Here is a 23,225-nt window from a genome sequence, read left to right on the forward strand (position 1 = left end):
CCAGTCATTCATACATCTGAAAATGGGCTGAGAACTGAACAAACAGTTGTAATCTGGCTCAGAGGAAGACGGGAATTATGTTTTTGTGGCAGGTTTACTGCTTTTTACATTTAGACATTTAGCAGGTGCTTTTATCCAAACCGATAACAATTATTAGTAATTATTATAAGAATTATTAATTATATATATATAAATAAAAAGGTAAAGTTATTTAAATTTTAAATATTCTACAATATAAGAATGTTGGTAACATTCAGAGCAATTAATTTTTTTTAAAACGAACAGAATCATGATTTTCAAGCTTCGCCAGTTTTATGGTTCAGTAGGAGCTGAATGATCATTTATTTTAGCCTCCAGCTAACATCTGTATCTGGTCTGGTCTTGGAGCATCTCTCAGGTCTGGTCGGTCCACACAAGTGAGTCTTCTGTTTCTTCTTCCTCCAGCTCCTCCTGTAGGTCTTTCCTCTGAAGCACACTAGAATAAGGTCTGGAGGGTTTGGGGCCGGATCTCAGGCCGATCTTCCTCTTGGTGAGGTGGAACTGAGCTTTGACAAAGTTGTAGAACTTGTACTCATACTCCATGCGCTCATAAAGCACCTGCAGAGCTTCTAGATCAGGTGTCTGTTTGTGGACGGTGCCCGTCATGTTCCCCAGCTTCCTGTATTCTGAATCCAACAGAGACAAAGATTTAGACACACAAAACTGATGTTAATTAAGTTTAACAAAAAAAAAAAGTCTGCTGTACACTGATTCAAAATGTTTTTTTGACTTAATATTAAAAAAATACACAAAATTTTAATTATATGTACATACATTTTGCATTTTTAATAAAAATATTTAGATACAATTTTATATAAATTATCAAAAAATTATATTTACATAAAACACTAGTATTTAAGTAATTTGACTCAATATTAAAATGTATAAAAATTATATAGAAATCATATCACATTATATAATATATACTATTATAATTATATATATATATATATATAAATACAAACATTTAATATAATTATATATTGTATATAAATGTTATTTTAATTTTGTTTAATATTAAAATAAATAAAAATGATATATAAATTATATTATATTAATATATGATTATTATTATAATTTGACTTTTTTTATATTAATTAATATTTCTGACACTGCCTTGAATGAAAAATGAATTAAACAGTGGAATATTAATATAAATATTAATAAATAAATAAAAACGGTGACCAATCAAACCATCTGAACTTACATGAATTTATCCCACAGGAAAACTCTCACCTGGACTTTTGTAGATGTTCAAGACGTCAGAGAAGAAGTGTGGAAGGAGTCTCTCCAGCAGAAGCAGCACATCCTCAAGTTCCTCCAACACTCCTACCAGCAGATAATGATCCAGAACGTTCTGCTTGGCCGTCTCCAGCGCCCACAAACCTGGCTCTCTAGTTCACGACACACTATTATCAGCAAACAATGCTTTGTCAAGTCATACAGGTTTATACATTTTAAAATACACTTTCTTCAAAACACTTTCATTGCATTTGCAATGTTTTGACCAGCAGGTGCTGCCAGACTGTGGTGTTTCGAGCGCCTCGGATTGGCTGATTCACAGTTTATCTCATCACCATTGATTCATTCAGAGTTGGATGAAAATGCTTGAACCATTAAAAATGAATCACACAAGTAGCATATGAGTGTAATGGTCACCTGCACTGAGGATGCTGCCCACAGAAATACGGGATAATGTAGAAGAGCCGGGGGTTGGAGCATTCTGGGTAGCTTTCCAAGATGCATGTGTTGATGTCCTTTGGTCAAAAAGAACATATTGGAAACATTTACAGTACTTGATGCATTTAGCATCTGTTTTTTATCCAGAGATGAACGAAAGCAATGTGTCAAAGAGCCAACGGTAACATTTCACTGTTAGTTATGCTAGTTGTTTAACATGACTGAAGCTCTGGGAACAGTGATGTGTTTGTATATTCAACCACAAGGGGTCTGAACACACAAATGCTGTGACTGTGGGGTCATTCATATCAGTCTCCCACCAACCCGCGCCTGGCTATTTCCTGCTGCTAAGCAAACAAAACCACAGCATTCCAGGGAAAGGTGCAGAAAAGGAACAGATGAAAATAAGCATTTGAACAGAAATCATGCCTGGCCATATGCATTGTGTAGAACGAATATGATTGCATTGGTATCTTTACAGAAACTGTAAACGTCTAGTTGTCATGTGTGTTTTCCTCAGATGATGTCACACTGCGTGTACTGTATATTCACGACCTGTAAATCATTAGCACAGGTCACACTAATGACTGACAGGAAAGCCAGCAGCACAGTCAGTCTCACACTAAATATAGACTGAGTAAACCGTGCTAATAAACGCTGCCCGCTGAGCAGTGAACGAGGCATTCATTTATGACAGCCATAACGGCTCATTCACTCAGTGCTCATTAATCTGCATGTGTGCTGTGTTTCTCCTTTGCTTGAACTTCTGCTTTCTTCAGAAACATTCGTTTAAGTCTCTTACTAGGTATCTCTCGTCGTCTTTCATCCCAGGGGTCCGGACGACATGATTCTCTTCCCCCCTCCAGTCTCCGAAGCGGCGGAAGAAATAATTGGACAGGAATCGGTTGATGGGATCTCTGATGATGTTAATGTGCACGGGCTCATCCGTCCTGAACCTGATTACAGTAGAGAGAGGACTCATGGTTAAAATATACTTCATTTTATCTCTGTTTATTACACAGCTGCCTGCAAAAGTCAGATATTTTCAAATATTCACCGTCAATCATGGCAAAGATGGAAGTAAACAGCAGAGTTAGTTTGGTTTTTGATATTCCACACTTATGCAGCAATAAATACAGATAACTCTAAAATGGCTTTTTTCCCCCCATAATTTTTGCTATAACCCATCTAACAGGAAATGTTCTCAGAACTTTGGCTAATGTTCTGGCAAGTTTTTCTCAAAGTTATGAACCAACATTTTTCAAGTAACGTTAATAGTTAAAAATCACACTTCGATGGTCTTTAATAATGTTCATAAAATGTCAGCACAAAAAAAATCATTCATTAGTTGGAAAATCATAAACAAAATTGTTTTAAATGTTGCTACATTTTTCAGAAAACATTCAAAAGTAACGTTCTCATCATGTCTGCGGAATAATCAAAATGTAATGTTCACATAACCAAGAAAAAATTATGTTTTGAATGTTCGGAGAACAACTAGAAATAATGCTTTCATAAAGTAATTGGCAAAACATTCTTAGAACATATTTTGGTTAATATAAATCTGCTACATTGTAACACTACTTTTACTGTTTTCAGGTCTCTCATGATACACTTACACTAGTTTGTACACAAAACGCAAAATGTCCTGTTCTTGAGTCTTAATTACACTTTGTAATGAAAATAACCTGAGAAGGCTTTAGCATTGTTAATATTATTAACAATTAATGATAATAATTATTTAATTAGTTATTATTATCAATAATATAAATGATACATATTAATAATTCATTATTAATAATTAGTACAGGGAAAATTGCTAAATAAATACACAGAATTACAAAAACAAACCTCTATGCATCAACTCACCTGCTAAAATTGAGAAAATGCACATGTCGGGTATAAAGAAATGGCTGAGGAGTTGTGCTGATGTTTCTAATCAGATTTTCCTACACAGAAATGAAAGAAGAACAATTGAAAGGAATTACTAGTGATGGTTCAGTGGTGGATGATGGCTGAAATATCGGCATACCAGAATTATAATGGTGAATTGATTCAATGGTAGTTAATGTGATGCTCGTAAAACAAGACATTGTTTACACTGACCATTCGTTTTTGATTACCTGTTCACGTTTGGTGAGTCTGGTCTTGTTGTGAATGTCAGAGGAGATGAGAGTGAAGCCATGTCTGTCCACCAACATGCGCAGCAACAGAACTAGTGTACGACTGCCACACTTACCCACCCTGTTATACACAACCTGACTCGGGAACGGAAGAGCCTGCAACAGAGAAAACTCTTGCACCATTCAAAGCGTTTCCACTAAAGAACAATGCACATACTGGTATAAACATATATGCATCTGTCGACTTTATGGTCACAAATGAGACTCAAGCACTCAAATATTAGTATGACATGCAATGCTCTTACTCTGGGTGCTAAAGGTCCATGGCCACCAGCAAATCTCCCTAAAAAATGTACAATAAAATATGTAATTATGCATATTGAGACGCTGCTGTGTGATACACTCCTTATAGTTCTTGAGATGAAATGCCAAATGTTCCAACCATCTGTATAATATTTGTAGACTTCTAAGCTTGGGTACTGAAATGTAAGACTGATATCTTTTAAATGAGTATTTTAAGAATTGATGCTTTAGAAATCCACAGGTTCTTCCACTCCTCCATCAGTTTTACTGACTGCTGTCTTTGTAGGACAATGAATGGCCTCATATCATGAGTTTACTCGTGTGGAAATCACTGGTGGGTCTCATGCGCTGCTCTAAAAGCCAAGAACAACACTGGTGTCATATAGACTAATAGTGGAGAGAGGAAACTTTGACAGTCAGCTCTTTATGAACCTTGACTGATGCCGCTGATCTGAGAACAGAACTACAGTATCAGGCTTTGCTAACGCCTTACAACTTTAATGGATCATTAAGGTGCATTCATTTAGTTAGACATGTCAGGAAACTTATTATAGTGTAAGTAACAGAAGCTCTGTTTAGACCCTAATACTATTATTATACAATACTTTAAAAAGACCCATTAAAGCAAAAAAAAAAAAGCAAAAAAAAAAAGTAATACATTTACAATATAAAACTATATGAAATCAGGACAAGAAAAAAAATTATTTGTATATAATATACTTTTTAAGTAACTTTATTGGGTCCTTTAAAAGTATTTCATGTTGCCAAATCAGACAGCAGATTCCAATGTACCTACTTACCCCATAAATCCTGATAAACGCACACAGTGTGTTTCAGGTCTTACCGAGATAATAACCCACATCCAGCAGGACTTTTGGTGCTCCTCCGCTGAACTGATAGAACACAGAGCCCAGGCAGAAGACGAGGAGAGCGGTCAGACAGAAGAACAGATCCCGGCGCGAGACTCGGAGGAGAACCACCGCGAGCCAGTTTCCCCTGCGGCTCCTGACGCGCATGTAGCCGCTCAAGTGTTTATGAGAGAGAGGGCTTCTGAAAGTCATCATATCCTCATGACGGGAATCCCGAGAGATGATACTAATCCATCTGATCTGTGTTCACACATCATCACTGAAGTCACACTGCTCTCAGAGGAGCGGATGCGTTCAGGTCAGACTCTCCAAACTGACCGTAGTCTAGTGCGGGTCTAAACCTGCAGGTGTGCACGATGTTTGGGGGCGTAAGAGCCTCAGGGTTTTTTTTTTTTTTGCATATTTAAATACATGCTTGAACAGTTAAAACGTTTCAGTGGCCAACACCATGAAATGACAAATTAGACTTCACATTTAAAGGGGTCATATGATGTTGCAAAAAAAAAAAAACATTATTTAGTGTATTTGGTATAATGCAATATGTGTTTATGCGGTTTAAGCATAGACAGTAAAAGAAATGGACACAGCGACCCCATTGGAACTCAATTGAGACAAGTGAAGCCCATTTTTAGCGATTTTTAGCACTTCCGTTTCTGATGCGCAGACTCAAACTAAGCTTGATGACGTCAGCAACCTGTCTGACAGATGTAAATCTTCTAGTAGCTGTGCGTGCAAACTGCCATCGTTAATCTTGCAGAGACGGCGAGCTTGAGCGGGGAGTTCTTTGGTGTGAGTGAGCAGGAGTAAGTATTCTGATTAATTATTTTGTATAGTATTTTAAAATGTAACGCCAGGGCTTGTTTCTCTCTTGACGTCTCCCCGATTGCCTGCGAGCTTCTCCTCCTGTCTGTACGGTAATTTCTCTACTGTGCGACAGAGAGTCGAGTGGTTATGACGCAATCGTTAGCCTATTTTTACAAAAACTGTTTCTACAGGGCCATAATGTAACATAGAAGGTAATGGAGCCCTTTATACATTGTCGTGTATCTTTAGAAATAAATAATGGACAAATGGAGTCTTTAAACGCCTCAGATGTAAAGTTATTCGCTGTCAAAGTGACGCCAAAATGAATGGGAGTCAATGGGATGCTAACGCAAGTGAAGTTCTGCTACAAGATGGCGACACATGGCCGACTTCAACTTCCGGTCGACTTCCTTCCCGCCTGGGTTTAAGGTAAAAAAAAAAACCTTTTTCCACATACCGTACATTATTGTTTCTCCCCTATGCCCCGCCTTTCTGAAACAGGTGCTCTGATTGGCCAGCTATCCAGTGCGTTGTGATTGGCCGAATGCCTCAAGCTCTGACAAATCAACAAAACCCATTAGAAACGAGCCTTTTTTTGCATTCAGTGTGGACATAATTATGGATTATAATGACTTATAGTTGTGTTGCATCATGCTGCGTAAACATAAAACCATGAATCATCAAGCTACTCTACACTGCTAAAAACTCAGTTTGAATTGTAAGTGGCAAATCCTTTACATATGTAAACGTACTTACAGACTGTGAGTCAGAACAGCCGGCATTGTAGTCTTCTCTCCCAGGTTCTGGAAACAGTCCTCAATTAAATGCGCTGCACACACTCAAATATTTGGGTTGGACTGTTCTGGAACAGTGTTTTAAATACAACTTAACCACTTATTTGTAGTTGTGTCCTCTTTTGGATGACCAAACAAAGTAGTTTCGCTTTCACAACGAAACTGCATCTCCACAACATGGCTGCCATGCCAACAGCGAAAATCAAAGGTTACGCCTTCTTTCTTTTTGGGAGGCGTAATGCAAATCTTCCCACATTGTGACGTAGACAACGAGGTATTTTAGGAGGCCGCGGACAAGTCTTAACTTTTATAAAGAATATCTCTTTGGGTTTTAGACTTTAGTCTTTTCAACTTTACAGATCTTCTTCATGCACCAAGAGCTTGTAACACTGCAAAGAGAAAGGAAAACTTTGAAATCGCATCATAAGACCCCTTTAACTTTTCTCTAACGCGTTTACAAAAGTAATAGCCGTAATATAGTAAAATAATAGTTAAATCTTTAAGGTAATCGGCAACTTGATTGTGCAAGGCTGCTGGTGTTTTTTTGTTAATCTATTATTTTAATATTTTTTAAATAAAATTTTAATTAACTATCTTAATCATAAACACACTGGTTTGTAGCACATTACTTTTACCGTATAGGCCTACTTTGCTTTTTTCTAGTTATTAGCTGCCTATTAAATTGGAAGTCTTGCACATTCAAAAAAAGAGCTTACTTTCTCTTTGCAAAATAAGGAAGATACTGTAGCACTTGAACATGCTATTTTACACAACTTACATTTCCAGCGTTTGCACATTATATGTGTTAATTTGTAGAAATGTATGTAGTCAAATGACTATAAGTGAAAATAAACGAATTAGAGTTTTTGACTTTTTATTAGCTTTTAAAACAAATTTGTCTCTGAAAATCCATTTACAAGCGTTTACAGTTCATTCACACCAACTTGCATTAGTCTATAAAATAACAGAACTCTTCTTAATCTCATAAAAGAATGATTATAGATAATCAAAATAAAAAATTGGTGATAAATGTTACAAGAAAATAAATCCTATATTACAGCTGGAAATAAATATGTTTTGAAATCAGTTGAGCATTACTGAAAATAAATACAAGGCAGCATAATAAAAACATGTATAATGAAAATATGTTTAGTCCAGGCAGATGTTTTAATATAATAATAATAAAAACTGCTTATTTTGAAGGGGAAAAAATGATGATGATGATGATGATAAGGATCTATCCAATATACCCAAAACGTATCACAACAAATGTAGGTTTACACTATTCAGGAGTCACTATTATATGTACATTTTCAAAGGCAACTGTTTTTCAAAGGCAAAGTTTTAGTTGGAACTGTTGCATTTAGATCATTACAGACAGAAATCAAAAGTTGATTCAAAAGTAATCACTCATCATTGACTTCAAAACATAGCCACATATGAAAGTCAAACTATTTCAGCTTCTACTGTGCTGTCTAAACCCTAAAAGGACAGAATAATTCAGGAGCTAGCTGGAAAAACTTTCAGCTGAATCAAAAGAAAGTAAAATTCAACTAGGAGAGTCAATGAACCAGTACTGTGCTGTTTGATCCTTCCAGCCCTTCCTCAAAAGTTGCTCTCCAAGTTCTGAAATCCATTAAGACGTGCTCAAGGAGTCACACATATCTCTGACAAACTTCTCAGTGGGATCTGTGAGATACGAAATCAAGTCAAAGTCAGACTCGTCTGTCCAGAACGTGAAACTGACACTCATCATACTGTACTGTAAGCCATCAGCAGGCAGACTCACCGCTATACGATGCTGCTTTAGAAGCTGTTGGACTCTCGTCTGATCCATCACCATGGCAATGTCACCCAAAGGTTTGTCCAGATCTTCAGAATATCTCTGGACCAGAGAAAATGGCACTCCATAACGGCCATGCTGAAATACAGAGGTGAAAAATACTGACTAGATTTCTAGATTAGAAAATGTGAGGGATTTTTAATATGAAGAGTGTTTTTAGTTTGTTGTGATATTGTTGTCATCTTACTTAACCCTCTTCTGAAGGCAATAGTGTAGACCAGTGGTTCCAAAACCTGTCCTGGAGTACCCCCAACACTGCATGTTTTCTTTGTCTCCCTAATTAAAAACATCTGATTCAACTCATCAGCTCATTAACCCATGTGATAATGAGCTGATGAGTTGAATCAGATGTGTTTAATTAGGGAGACAAAGAAAACGTGCAGTGTTGGGGGTACTCCAGGACAGGTTTGGGAACCACTGGTGTAGACTTATATTTCGTCTAATGGTTGACCGATATATCGGCCTATATTTGGCATTTTTCAAATATCGTCATCGGCTGATAAGTTTTTCATGTTCGGCTCTTTAAGTTCTTTAATTTTGACAGTGCTGAGAATGGCAGCATCTGAGCACACAGTGCTCAAAGACAATATCTTTAAAATATACTCTTGAATTAAGTCAGAAAGAAACATACCTTGTCAGAATATGGCTCTTCTGTGAGGTCGATGTCATCAGAACACAACTTTTCCTCCACTAAAGTCTCCAGGTTGGCCGTTTTACCAGAAATATCCTTCTTTGCAGGTCTGTAAATGAGCGACTTGGAAATCCTGGGAATCTCTGTGCCAGAGTTAGACTTAGATGTGCTTGTAGAAACCTCCTTTCTCCCGAAGCCAGCATCAATGCTCTTCAACGACAGCAGTGGAAGAGGTTTTGGAGGAACTGGTGGTTTCATGCGCTGTGTACATGGAGGAAGATCATCTACAGGCACCACATCATACTCCACCTCTGAGACGCTGGATCCGTTTCCAGTCTCTTCAGACTCGTCAGCTGTGAGAAGATTCTTCTGACCTTGACTTGGATTCTCCTCAATACTATTGGACAACATTTCTAAACTATACGGCTGCTTTCTCACAGGACTCTGGTGCAGATGAAGTTCCTCCAGTGAGAAGTAAAGTTTTCTTAGCTCAGTTTGAGAAGACAGCTGATTCAGTGCACCAGAACTGCGACTCAGGAATCTTTCTCTGAACATCCAGTGGTTTCTTCTCAGATGAAGACTCTTGATGGAGTTGATCTGCAGTGGAAGTGGACCGTCCTGTCTGGTTTGTGGGTTCAACCTGCTGGAATGGCAGAGGGGTGTGATGGGAAACTCAGGGGAGAAGAGATGGCTGGACTCAAAGCCTGATGAGGACCTGCTTAAATGAGACGTCTTTTTGCCTTTGCCTACAAGAAGATTCATGTAAAGTAGATGTGATTCAACATGACAACAACACTTATAATTATATAATATATAATTATATATAAATATATAATTATATATATATATAAATGATACACTACCATTCAAAAGATTGGTGTCAATAAAAAAAAAACACATAAAAAATTGCTTTTATTCAGCAAGGGTGCATTAAATGGTCAAAAGTAACAGTAAAGACATCTGTAATCTTGTAATAAATGTTTTATTTAAAATAAAAAAATGTTCTTTTGAACTTTCTATTCACCAAAGAATCCTGAAAAAAATATTTAAAGATTTTAACAAAAATATAGCAGCACAACTGTTTTCAACATTGACTATAAGAAATTAATCGGCAAATTAGAATGATTTCTGAAGGATCAAGTGACACTGAAGACTGCAGTAAAGATGCTGAAAATTCAGCTGCGCATCACATGAGCATCAAAAGAACAGCAAATATTTGAAATAGGAATCTTTGGTAACATTATAAATGGCTTTACTTTCACTGTTCATTTCTTTCCAAAAAAAGAGAAAAACTCTGACTTACCCCAAACTTTTGAACAGTAGTGCATTTAATTTAGGAAGATCATAGACTTGTGGAAAGTTCTGCATGCAAAGAGAAACTGGCAAGTTATCCAAAATGATGAAATATATAGTTTAAGATGGAAATGGACAGGAGCAGACAGGAATAAGCAGGCAGTTCAGGTGAGTAGATCATAGAGCGTTTTATTCCATAGCTTCTGTAATGACAATGACTGACATCTCTCCTTCGGTCAGTGACACAGACAGAGCTCGAGTCCTGCCACCCATCAGAAGAGTCTCGTTTGGATTCATGCACACAGACTGGAGGTTGTTTTTAGCCACAGTTGCAATGAACATGTGCGATATTTGTGAATGAGTCTCACAAAACCGGTCAAGAACATTTCCAGGTCATATACAGTATAATCCCAAATTCCTATATAAACCATTTGCTTAATTTTACTACAAGAAATAAATTAAGAATATTACAGATTAATTTTGTAAATTAAATTCATCATAATTTTTTATATAATACAATTTAATAAAATCAATATTAATAAATGTCCAGGTCATATATAATCCCAAAATCATAAATTATATTTTGCTTAAAGAACTACACACAATTTTTTAGGAACATTATGCACTTTTTGCATTGTGAGATTGTCAGGATTATTTTCATATTCATTTTATTTTTTATGTAAAATAATATTATTAAAATTAGTATTAAGGTACTAACAAATGGTTTTTCTGCTTTTACAGCTAACTTAAAAAAATATTATAGTAATGACAAGCACCATTTAAAATAACAGGAATTACACAAATTCAAAACTAAATCATCTGGATGCATTCCTGAAATAAGAGTTTGCATGTACATGTACATTTAGAGTTAAATATAAATGTGCTTAATACATATAAAACTGAAGAAAAAAAAACTTAAAAGGCATTTTCTTTAAACAAAATTTATTTAGTATTTCTCTTTTTTTTTTCCAAAAATAAATTTTGGGCTGAAATGCGTCCTGGACATGTTTTCATTAGATTCAATCTTTTAATTGAGACTGAATTTCGATGAATTTCTAAAGACAGTTTGATGTCGTCGCAGCTCTGATTGTATCTTCTTCTGACTCTATACCTGTGGTGCAAAATGTAGTTTTGTTCTGTCCGTAAATATATCTACTTTAGTCTCATATGTTTGCATATCACAAATGATTTTTAGGCACATCTAAAGATATTGTGCAACAATATATCATTTTCACTAGAAAAAATATACACACACAAACAGCAACATCTCACCAGCACAAGCAAAAAAATAAAATAAAGACATGGTCAACTCTTCACATGAGCATGTTATGTCTAGAATTATTCTGTTTGTCTAAACCGAAAAGCGAATGAACATTTATGTGATCAGATTTTCAAGCTGTAACAGTGAATAATATTGATTCAGGATCAAACTTAATCACTCTTTTGGTTCAGCAAGCACAAAAAAAGAAGTCACATATCACGGTGCAAACGCTGTTCTCGAATGGAAATGGACTGAAGTGAAATCTCGACACAAAGTCACATGACGAGTAACTGATGTCGTGTTGTCAGAAATATGGATGAGAGATGCTGTGAAAGTCCCAGTGGAGGCACGTGTGCTCCTCACAGCAGAGAGAGGAATGAAAGCAGAAGACTGGATTCATGCAGAGATCACAGACAGGAGGAAGAGGAGGCTGGAGAGTCACAGACGAGGAAGGCCGTCATTACCGTTCTCCAGGTTCTCGTTGCTCTCGTAACAGCCCGAGTCACGTGGAGAGTCTCCTGGCGGGACGCTGCTCTCGGACAGAAGCTTCTCTTGAGAGTCTCCGGATGATCTCTCGCGCTCCGGGTCACTGTTACCTTCAGATCAAACAACAGCTTCATCTTAGATTGAATTAGTGTTTCTGAATATGTGCTGAAGACACAATGAATGCATTTTACATTATAACTATTTTCTTTTTTTGTATAACACTGAATGTTGCATCTGGGCTATAATGAATATTTGCAATGCATATAGATCATTATAATTTATTTACACAATGTATGATGCTTTCAGAAAATTTAAATATACATTAATTATGTACCAAAGCACAAGCTTCATTTTTAATTGATTTAATGAAGGAGGAACAATAAAACATACTGTATAGCTGAACTTTAACTTAACTGTAGCTATCATATTTCTTTTTTTCACAAGAATGAGTTTGAAAGATCTAGAAGTGTTTTAATGAATAGTAAACATGTATATGGTAATATTATTATAGTAATTGTATTCCGTACTGACTGACATTTTGAAGTGTATTTTGGAAATCCACAAATTTTACAATTCCAGGATATTGATATATATATAAATATATAGACAATGAAATATAAATATTTATCATTACAGATAAATACAGAAATGATGGTGTAAATACATATAATATACTGTACACAACAGTTCAAAGGTTTGGAGTCAGTAAGATTTTTGAATGTTTTTGGAATGTATTTGATAAATATTATTGATTTAAAATAGATGCTTTCTTTTTAAATATTTTATTATAATTTAAAATGTAATTTATTTCTGTGATGCGCAGCTGTATTTTCAGCATAATTTCTCCAGTCTTCAGTGTCACATGATCATCTGACATCATTCTAATATCTTTTGTAACATTATGAATATGTCTTTACTGTCATTTTTGATCAATTTAATGCATCCTTGCTCGATAAAAGTATAAATTTATTTAAAAATAAATACAAATTAATTAATTAATTAATAATAAAAAATCCTAAATTGAACCTAAACTGTAAATAGTAGTATACGATTTATATAAAGTCTTTTGTAAAAAAAAAGACTTTTTTTTTTATTTAACATGGACATCACAGTTACATTGGACAAACCATATGCACTTGTTTAAGTGTTTTAGCACGCATGCTAATTTTCAACACCAGTCCACAGGAGATTTTTCTAATAAAAAATAAATAAATAAATAAATAACAAACAATGCTAATAATAATAAATAACAATAACAATGTTACAATAAAACTAATAATAATGATACTAATTAAGAGAAAAAAAAACTTTTATACAGAAGCTACATTGTAAACAGCAGAGGGCCAAGTACAGAACCTTGCAGTAGTCCTGTGTTGTTAATCTGCAAAGGAGACTTAGCCCCATTAACCCTGACACACTGCTGTCTTCCACCCAAATAAGAGCTAAACCACTGAATGGCTTCGGATGACATTTTAAATTGATTTAATATATTTATTAAATTACTGTGATTAACAGTGTCAAAGGCCTTTTTTAGGTCCAAAATCACTGCCCCAACGACATTCCCTTTATCCAATGAGGCTTTTATTTTTTCAACCAAATAGCAGTTAGCAGTTTCAGTGGAATATTTTTTTCTAAATCCAAATTGCTGTTGATAAAGCAACTGGTTAGACTCTAAATGTTCCATTAATTGCTCTGCGACAATCTTCTCCAAAACTTTTGAGTCTACAGGAAGGATAGCAATAGGCCTATAGTTGCTTGTTATATCAGTATCTCCCGTTTTATAGACCGGCATAATTATTGCTGTTTTCCAGCACTCTGGGAATATTTTACCAGTTAAAACAATCTCTGTCAGGTGTGTGTGTGTGTGTCTCTCACTGTCACACTCCTGCAGCAGCTCGACGGCGGTGAGCAGCACGGCTCTGTGTTGAGGATCTATGATGTTCAGCTCGTCCAGATCTTCCTCCTCCAACAGTTTAAACGTGTCCAGATCCTCATAACCATTAAACATGAACGTAGGCATGTGCTCCTGCGGGACACAAAGTCCAGGGTTATTATCATAAACGGAAACTAAAACTAAATTTTCTTAATTGAAATAAAGCTGAAGTACAATAAAATATGAATACTAACCGAAAAGGTCTCTCAGTTAATGTTAACTTCAGCATTTACTAACACATTCTTAAAATCAAAAGTTGTATTTGTTAATATTATTTATTGGACCTCTGCTAACATGAATTATGGACACTTGTATTTTTATTACATTACAATAACAATGATTAATAAATACTGTAACAAATGTTTAGCTCAATGTTATTTCATGTTATGTAAATGCATTCGGTTAAAATTATAAAGCGGTCTTATTTAAAAGAGTTACAGTACCAATATTACTAACTGGGAATAAAATTAATAAAAACTGAAACTGAAATAAAACTTTATATTTTAAAATAAATGAAAACTAATAAAAATTACAAAAAAAAATGTAAGTAAAATGAATATCAAAACAAAGTATGGTAACACTTTAGAATAATGGTCCATTAGTTGATGTTAGTTAACTAATTAAGTTAAGTATGATCTAAGCAAGAACAATCCTTCTACAGCATTTATTAATCTTAGTTGATGTTAATTTCATCATTTACTAATGCATTATTCAAATCAAAAGTTGTGCTTGTTAACATTAGTTAATGCACTCTGAATTAGCATGAACTAACAATGAATAACTGTATTTTAATTAACAAAGATGAATAAATACAGTAATAAATGTATTGTTCATTGTTTGTTCATGTTAATAAATGAATTAACTAACATTAACTAATGGACCATTATTCTAAAGTGTTACCCAAAAATAAAAGCTAATTCAAATATATATATATGTTAAAATAATGCTGTGGTGAACATGGTAATACTAAGCAATTAACATGATAACTGTCAGATAATTATGCAATATTACTTTGAGATTGATGCGCTCCAGAAGCTCCTCCACAGAGGTCGGCTTAGGAGGGTGACTTTTCCTCCTCTTCTTCACACCGCGTTTGGGTTTCTCCTCTTCCTCGTTCAGCACGTCCACGTAAATGAATTTAAACGTTCCCACTTTGTCACTGAGGAGCCCCATCCACGTGCCCATGGGCGGCTTACTGATGATGTCGATCAGATCTCCTCTCTGGAAGAGCAAACACACGCTACAGACACAGAGCAACGGAAGCCGACGGTCAGTTTACTTCTGAGAGACCATGTGTCTGACCTTGAGTTTGAGGGAGTCGGTGTCATACGGGCTCGGGGTGAAGTCTGTGTGGACCAGAGCTCGGCCACAGAAAGGTCCTCTGTACGGCAGCTCATCTTCATCAGCGTCCTCTGATTTCACACTCTCACGGTTACTGGTGGACGAGTCTGTGGTGCTCACCGTCTGACCGCCTGCAAAACAACTCCACAATTAACCTGCTATTCTTTAAAAAACCATCTAAATACCATGGTAATCATTTAGTACCGCCAGGTCTTTTTTAAACCATCTCTATATTTATTATATAGCTTTCTGGTCAAATTGACAGTCAAACATTTCTGAATAATGACGCTGACCTATAAAACTGAGCAGTGTCCAAGACAACGATTTAGATTTGTTCACACAAAAATTAAATAATTTTAAATCAAAAATCAATATTTTATGTCCGTTTATTTGATAAGCATCTGTATCATTAGCAAAATAATAATATACAGCCAGCAAGTATCACAAATTCACATGATCATAACATAATCCTAAAAGGTTGCAATAATGACCAGCAGACTATACTGTATATTATCTATTCTATTCTATTCTATTCTATTCTATTCTATTCTATTCTATTCTATTCTTTTCCATTCTATTCTATTCTATTCTATTCTATTCTATTCAGTTTTAGTCATTGTTATGTGCTTCATTCATATATACTAGTTTTTTATTTCAATTTAGCTTTAATAAAAAAAAAATGATTTCAGTTTTAGTAATTTTAGCACTTCGAAATTTTATTTAGTTGCCAATGCAACATTTCATGAAAATGAGAAAACCGATTTGTAATATTATACTTTGAACATATTTATGTATTTTAAATATATATATATATATATATATAAATGTTCTATTTAGCTTTAATTAATTTTTATATCAGGTATGGTAATTTCAGTACTTCAACTTTTTATATAAAATTTTATTTCAGCTTGTTTTCGATTTTTGTTTCGTCACTATTTTTACAATTTTTCAGCCAACAATAGTCAACACTGCATTAAGAATATCTATAATTCATAATGAATCTCCACAACCCCTTGGACACCTTTTTCATATTTTAATGAAAACATAAATTGACAATTTTGTTCTAGTGATGACCATGGTTTAATATTTGGCTTTACGCATATTTTTATATGACTTTTGTAAGGTTTTATAGTCTAAAGGCTATATCTGTTTATTATATTATATTCTGTTTGACATTTTTCACAGATGTGCCTTTCAGAAGTATGGTGGAGCAGATAAACTCACTCATGGAGCTCTGTCCACTGAGGGAACTCCTCAGACTCTCCACCGATCCTCCGGCCTTAAGTCTGGGTTTCTCCAGAGAGTCTGTGTCAGTGTGAGGAGACAGTGGGCTGCTGGGAGCTCGGCTCGGGCTCGACTGAGAGTCACAGAGAACAACAACACACTGAAATCAATACATCTTACAACAGAGGGCGCCAGATACTTACAAATGAAGCTGTATTGTAAGACGGTACATTCTACAGGTATTGACTACTAATCAATCACTAATAAGTAATTTGGTTCAGTGATAATTGGTATTTTTTGCTCATAGATCCAAACAACCTAAAAAGCACATTTGAGCAAGCAACCCTGATGATTTTTGCAAACTCTTTTGACTTGTGCCAGTAAGCAACCACCACTCACAATTAGTAATGCACAAAAATCCCTGTCTTTGCAAGTCCAAACTGTATTCTGCTTGGACAAAAAGGACAGATTTGCTATACTGGAATTGCCCAAATCTTTCCAGTGTCTTGCATTATGAATGATCAATCATCAAACAATCACCTGCTCCGATGGAGAGGAACTATATTTCTTGGATATGCGTTTCCTCATGGTCTCTTTTACAGATTTCACCTTCTTCCCCAGAGAGATACGGGAAGGAGTTGGAGATCTGGACGCGTCTCTCATGCTGATATCACTGTTTTCATTCTGGAGGACAGACAGGACATTATGCACAACCTTCATCTTCTCAAATGATAAGAATGACATGGAAGTAGTCTGTTGTAAACAGATCTTAATCTATTTGGAATAGATTTTATGAATTAATTTGCAGGTTTACACCGTGTCCTTACTGTGGGGTCATTGCTGCTGTTGCTCATGTACACAGATCGGCTTGTGAGATCAAATCCTCCAAAGCTGCAGGTCCTCTGTGACATAAAGTACAGTTAGTACTGGATCAAAGTTATATCATTACATTGAAATCTTGACATACAAGTAAACATTTTTTGTGATTAATGACTTATTTGTGAATATAATGAATTATGTCCATTCCTCACGCAAAGCTATTGTCTGAGTAGGTTTTTATTTTTTATTTATAGTTTTGGAGGTCACCCTGGGACCTGTACATTAAAATAAAAGAAAATCTGGTTCTCGCTTACTACAGATAAACACATGCATAAAAATTATATATATAAATAAAAAATAAAAATAAATAAATCATAAAATACATATGCAAAGAATATAAATGAAACAAAATGAATAAAAATAAGAATAAAATAATAAAAAAAACAAATATAAAAACAAAACAATATAAAAAATAAGAAGGAATGCACAATATTTGATTTTGCCGATATCCGATATGCCAATATTTTTCAACTCATTTTGGCCGATACGATATATTTCCTTTTGTTTGGAAACAACACCAAGTCTCTCCTGTGCAGAAATTATAAGAAAGATATATTTTTTTATCTTGGTTAGTTTTTAACAATAACTTATCTGTTAGAATTAAATAAAAAATAATGACGATTTTATTTACAGTACACTGAAGCTTTGAAAATAACCATAAATAAATTATATATCAATCGCTGCATTGATATAAAGCAAGACTTGTAAAAATTCTGAAGAAAAAAAATATTTTAGAGCTTATGATTTAAAATAAAAATAAAACATTAATCAATAAATCAATATATATCCAAAATTATTTAATTTACAACTGTCATGTTTGTGATTTGTTTTTCATGTAAGCAATAGCTTCTGACCTTTAAATCAAATCATACTCATTATTTTATGACATCAATTACTGCTGCTTTATTTAATCATAAACAAACTCACACCCTGAGTACATGTGAGTTAAAGCATTGGTCATATCTGCAAGACATATCGGCATAATTTTTCATATCGGACAGATGCCGATATTTACATTTAAAGCCATTATCGGCAGATTCCGATATCTTTCTGATAATATCATGCATCCCTAAAAATAAGTGATAAAATAAAATACTCACTCCATGGTAGTTAGTGGGGCTCAGGGCTCGTCTCATCTCCCCATCGGTCACAGAGCGGGACAACCTGTGCTCGACCTCACCGTCTGCCTCAGAGAAGGAGGATCCGCTGCCTGCGTCCAGCCCAGAAACCGCTCCACCGGGTCCCATCGTGGGTTCCAGCCCCTGACAGTTGCTGGACTTACTGAAGGCCTTGAAGAGCTTGTGGCTGCTGTAGGTGTCTAAGCTGCTGGAGGAAGGAGACGTGGTCAAACTGTCCGAGTCTCTGTCCAGAGACAGCTGTTCATGAAGCACAGAGCTCAGACAGTCACCCTGGGACATGGCCAGACGTTTGTGCACCCCAGAGTACAGAGAGACACCCTCCTCGCTGGACTGGAGCACTTCAGGACTCACAGGGTCTGGTCAGGAAACAGAGCAGGTTTAAAGTCAACATAAAAACTACACTTACCCTATTTACTTTCTTAATACATATCCCTGGTCTCAATGCATGCTAGTCCAAATAAATTTGGCTTCACAATCATACATCAAGCTTTAATAATCTTCAGACTGTGGCTAGCTGCTAAACTGTTTTGGGAATTCGCCCAAGAGTGATTTTGCTATTATGATAAAAACAGTTTCTCATCCTGAATATGCACTGGTATTTTAGGTGTGATTTATGACATGAATATGTTCTAAAAAGCATTAATCTCTCACCTTTTGAGCCATGTTTTTTTGCCTCATCAATTCGTATAAGTTTCTTTCTCACGCGTCGAGTTGAATATACAAGTTTATGAAGTCGACGAAAGGTGACTGACTCTTCCAGCTCATCTTCAGACTGCTCTCTCGACTGTATGGGATAAGACATAGAAAACTGGTCCAGGTATAGTTTACTACTGATGAACACACAGAATAAAATAAGGAAAAAAAAATAATTATATATATATATATATATATATATATAAACAATATAAAATAGACAAATATAAAATAAAACCATAAAAAATAAAATAAAATAACAAAATAAAATAAAAACTGATTTGGAGATTGTACTGATTAACACAAAAATAAAAAATAAAATAAAAACAATATAAAATTAAATCATAAAATAACAAAAATATAAAATGAAAAACTAAACAATTCATATAAAATAAAACTAAATATAAAAAAGATTTGAAAATAACAAAATGAAATGAAATAAAAACTGGTTAGGGCATAATACGGATAAACATAAAAATTTTAATTAAACTTTAATTAAAAAAACAATATAAAATATAAAATAAAAACAAAACAAATAATATAAAATAAATAATAAAGCAAAACAAAATAAAATATAAGATGAACTTAAGAAAAGAAAAGAAAAAAGGAAATGAGGTTTAGTATATTCAAGGCAAAAGGTCCATGCATAGACTTGTAATGGAAAATATTTTGACTCATTATTGACCACAAGCATTCATTTGTCTCCAGCATATGGTAAACCAAAAAGCCCACGTATGCAAACTATAAAAATAGATGATGTGCACTCAATAGAGAAGTTGCGAATATTTCAGACTCTCAAACTCATGAACTTCAACATGCAACTCGTCCTGCAGTGTTTGTGCACCAGACATGACTGATTCCTCAAATCATGTGAAATGTCAAATGAAGTCAGTGTGTGACTATTAGAGTCTGAGCGTTTGCTAATGTCTGCTATAAACAGCTCTGCTACTTTACTAAAATGATCAGAAACACCGTTTTCACCTACTAGGCCATAAAACAGGTGAAGAAACCAGAAGAATCTAGAGACGAGAATATCCCAGAGACATGAGGGTGCAGGACTCATATCTAGCTTATTTTCAGCAAGTAGAGCTGCCTGTATTTCTCAGAATCAACTGTTTTAGCAGCAGACGGCTGTGGGCTCAGAAACCACATGCAGGAGAGACGGACACATCTCAACTATAATTACCCCATCATTTACTGTTCATACTCATAATATAGAATAGCACGTCTCTGATGCAGGTGCTAAACGTGCAGCTCTCACTTCAGACCCATAAAACATCACAGAACCTGAAATAAACCTGGTGAAGTGTCAAACACAGTCAGTGTGAGACGATTAGAGTCTGCTATAAACGGCTCTTGTGCAGGAGTCTTAGAACTAAACTATTTCAGCGGGTGGAATGTTCCGCAACTGGCATCAGTAAAATTCAAGCACACAAAGTCAAACTATTGTCATTAAAAATCTTTCCAACCACAACTTTTGCACAGTAGTTCAAAGAAGACCATAGTATTATCAGGGTGCATGTCGGAAAAAAGCATGGTATTAAAATGCACATTTACAAAAACATATTACCATGTAAACAACAAAATATAGTAATATCATAGCATTAGTTATATAATATAAGTGTAATTATACGCACAAATTCAGTTAAAATATTTATGCATTTAGCAGACGCTTCTATCCAAAGCAACTTACAGTGCATTCAGGTTAACAATTTTCACCTAACATGTGTTTCCTAGAAATCGAATCCACAACCTTGCGCTGCTAATGCAATGCTCTACCACTGAGCCACAGGAACACCATAAATATCAGCAAACAAGTTTGTGACGTAAACGTGGGTGAAGAGGAACATTATAAGATATTTCACAGAATACACATTCAGGGTAGATATATTAAGAAGGGCATTCTGGTTTGCACACATGCTCTAGAGAAGTTGAATTCATTTCATCTCGTTCTTTCAGTGTGCTCAAGTAATCTATTGGACTTTTTCATTAAATGCTGAAAAATGAAACATTTATTAAATGCTACACAGATGTTGAACAGATACTGAGCCTCAGAGGTTTGTTCATATTACTAACCTTTAATGCAATCACAAGACTGATGCTCGTCTTTGCTAACACAACATCTAAAGTGCAAAGTGAATTTAAATTTTTTTTTAGCATGCAACAAATGGTAAACAGTGGCTCTGTCCAGTGGAATTGGTGGAATGGATCCCGCATCCAAGTGCTTTAATCACACAATCCCTGCACAAAAGAGCTGTGGGCCGCTGAAGAGAGCGCAGCCCTGCATTCAACCGGCCAAAAATGCACAATGGGGGGTTACAGCATTGAGGGGATGAATGGGACCCCGCCTGGAGGCCCAGAGGGGCCGTGGATCACATCTAGGACATGACGGGGGGATGGAGGGGTGACAACCCTGCTGGGAGTGTCTGTAGACAGAAGATCCGCCAATAAACAAGTTCATCACAACAAACATAGTTAACGGATGTTCACGCCTTTCATTTCCACGCGGGTGGCTTTGGGGGAGACCTGGATTTCCGTGAGAAGTTGACATTAGCAAACACAGAAAGTAACTGGGAAACTTACATTACAGTAGGAGGTTTCGGTCATGGAGGGACTGGGTGTGTCTGTCCAATCGGTCGTGTCCACGCTGTTGGACTGCTTGTTCTGCGTTTCATACTCTTTCAGCTGAGGGAACAAATAAAGCACGTTAGTGAATGTTTGAGGGAATAAAATCAAGTCCCATCCTCAGTGGTAGACTGTAAAAAACTTTTCAGTAAAGTGTATTAGGACATTTTTACTTAGCATTCACTACATTCCAATGCATACTGTAATATCATATTTTTGACTTTGTGAACAAGGAGATTCTTTCAAATGAGCCTGTTGAATTGGTTCACGAATCACACTGAATGATTCACAGCTGATTTTGTGTCAACTCACTTATTCAATTATACGATCAAAATGAGCCAAGAACCGGCATGTCCTATTTACTTCTACTTCAATACATTTCAAAGAATAATATCATAGTTTTTACTCCACTACATTTCACGAAAACATGTAATTCCTCGTTGTCCCCAACTGAGGAGATCGCCACCCGCTCTGAGCCACAATAGCGATGTCTGATTCGTGAATGAGCTGATTCTTTCCAATGAACCTACTGAATCATTTCACAAGTCGCAATGAACGATTCATTTGAGAATCGGACTGATCAACAATGCACTGATTCAATGATCCGGTCAAAACAGCCAGGGACCAGGATATTATCAGAGACTTAATGCAAATGTGACTTAATACATTTTGTATTGCCCGTTGTAAATGATAATCATATATAGGTCACTGTCAGTTATTTGTGAAGTACACCTGGTGTAAAAGCCTGAGCTGTTTAAATCCATTGAAATGCTTGAATGTTGACTGAAAGCTTGTGAATCTTTCCTGCTGCTCTAGTTCCTCTTAAAATGTTAATGCATTTTGCCCCATTTGACATCTGCACATGTCACCTGTTTTGCCGAATTTTTTTCACTTTCACATCAGGACTTTTACCTGATATTTAAGTATACTGAGGTATAATGTTTTGAGATTGTATAATATGTTTTGGCAATAAAATATAAATTTGATTATTTACAATTCAATACATATTAAATGTCTGCACTAATATTTCTTATGACTAGTTTGACTAGTGCTATCTTGAAAAAATAATTTCAGTTAATCGATTAGTACTTTTTAATTTTAATACTTAAGTGAACTAAAAATCAAGTACTTCTGTACTTTTACTCAAGTAAAACTGAAAATGAAATTTTTAGTGAAGTAATATTTGATTAAGTTATCTGTATTTTTACTCGACTACTTGATTTGTGTACTTCATCCACCACTGCCCATCCTACATGGTTTTTGTT

General features: G+C 35.3%; 2 protein-coding genes across 5 annotated transcripts in view; both read right to left on the reverse strand.

Annotated features, from left to right (window-relative positions):
• Nucleotides 1–93: 93 nt before the first annotated feature.
• On the reverse strand, nucleotides 94–5,445 carry LOC132111305 (uronyl 2-sulfotransferase). The gene is made up of 8 exons (XM_059518478.1): nucleotides 4,990–5,445; nucleotides 4,148–4,185; nucleotides 3,843–3,998; nucleotides 3,589–3,668; nucleotides 2,522–2,675; nucleotides 1,699–1,796; nucleotides 1,276–1,433; nucleotides 94–665 (listed from the first exon to the last, which is right to left on the reverse strand). Exons 1-8 carry the CDS (start codon nucleotides 5,207–5,209, stop codon nucleotides 394–396), a joined length of 1,176 nt encoding a protein of 391 aa, XP_059374461.1. The 5' UTR covers nucleotides 5,210–5,445; the 3' UTR covers nucleotides 94–393.
• Nucleotides 5,446–7,475: 2,030 nt separating this feature from the next.
• The window catches only part of sash1b (SAM and SH3 domain containing 1b), an 85,781-nt gene continuing 70,031 nt past the window's right edge, over nucleotides 7,476–23,225 (reverse strand). For 3 of the 4 annotated variants that reach the window (XM_059518482.1, XM_059518484.1, XM_059518483.1), the window contains 13 exons: nucleotides 21,919–22,020; nucleotides 19,294–19,426; nucleotides 18,604–18,998; nucleotides 17,452–17,526; nucleotides 17,165–17,308; nucleotides 16,625–16,757; nucleotides 15,362–15,531; nucleotides 15,071–15,280; nucleotides 14,002–14,152; nucleotides 12,105–12,236; nucleotides 9,087–9,832; nucleotides 8,402–8,533; nucleotides 7,476–8,301 (listed from right to left, as the gene is read on the reverse strand). In XM_059518482.1, coding sequence (XP_059374465.1) covers nucleotides 8,260–8,301; nucleotides 8,402–8,533; nucleotides 9,087–9,832; nucleotides 12,105–12,236; nucleotides 14,002–14,152; nucleotides 15,071–15,280; nucleotides 15,362–15,531; nucleotides 16,625–16,757; nucleotides 17,165–17,308; nucleotides 17,452–17,526; nucleotides 18,604–18,998; nucleotides 19,294–19,426; nucleotides 21,919–22,020 — 2,565 coding nt within the window. In that variant the 3' untranslated portion in view covers nucleotides 7,476–8,259. Of the gene's footprint in view, nucleotides 8,302–8,401; nucleotides 8,534–9,086; nucleotides 9,833–12,104; nucleotides 12,237–14,001; nucleotides 14,153–15,070; nucleotides 15,281–15,361; nucleotides 15,532–16,624; nucleotides 16,758–17,164; nucleotides 17,309–17,451; nucleotides 17,527–18,603; nucleotides 18,999–19,293; nucleotides 19,427–21,287; nucleotides 21,762–21,918; nucleotides 22,021–23,225 lie in introns of those variants that run through there. The other variant, XM_059518485.1, reaches the window with a different exon arrangement.

The sequence above is a fragment of the Carassius carassius genome, chromosome 31, assembly GCF_963082965.1.
Source record: "Carassius carassius chromosome 31, fCarCar2.1, whole genome shotgun sequence".
Classification (NCBI taxonomy): domain Eukaryota; kingdom Metazoa; phylum Chordata; class Actinopteri; order Cypriniformes; family Cyprinidae; genus Carassius; species Carassius carassius.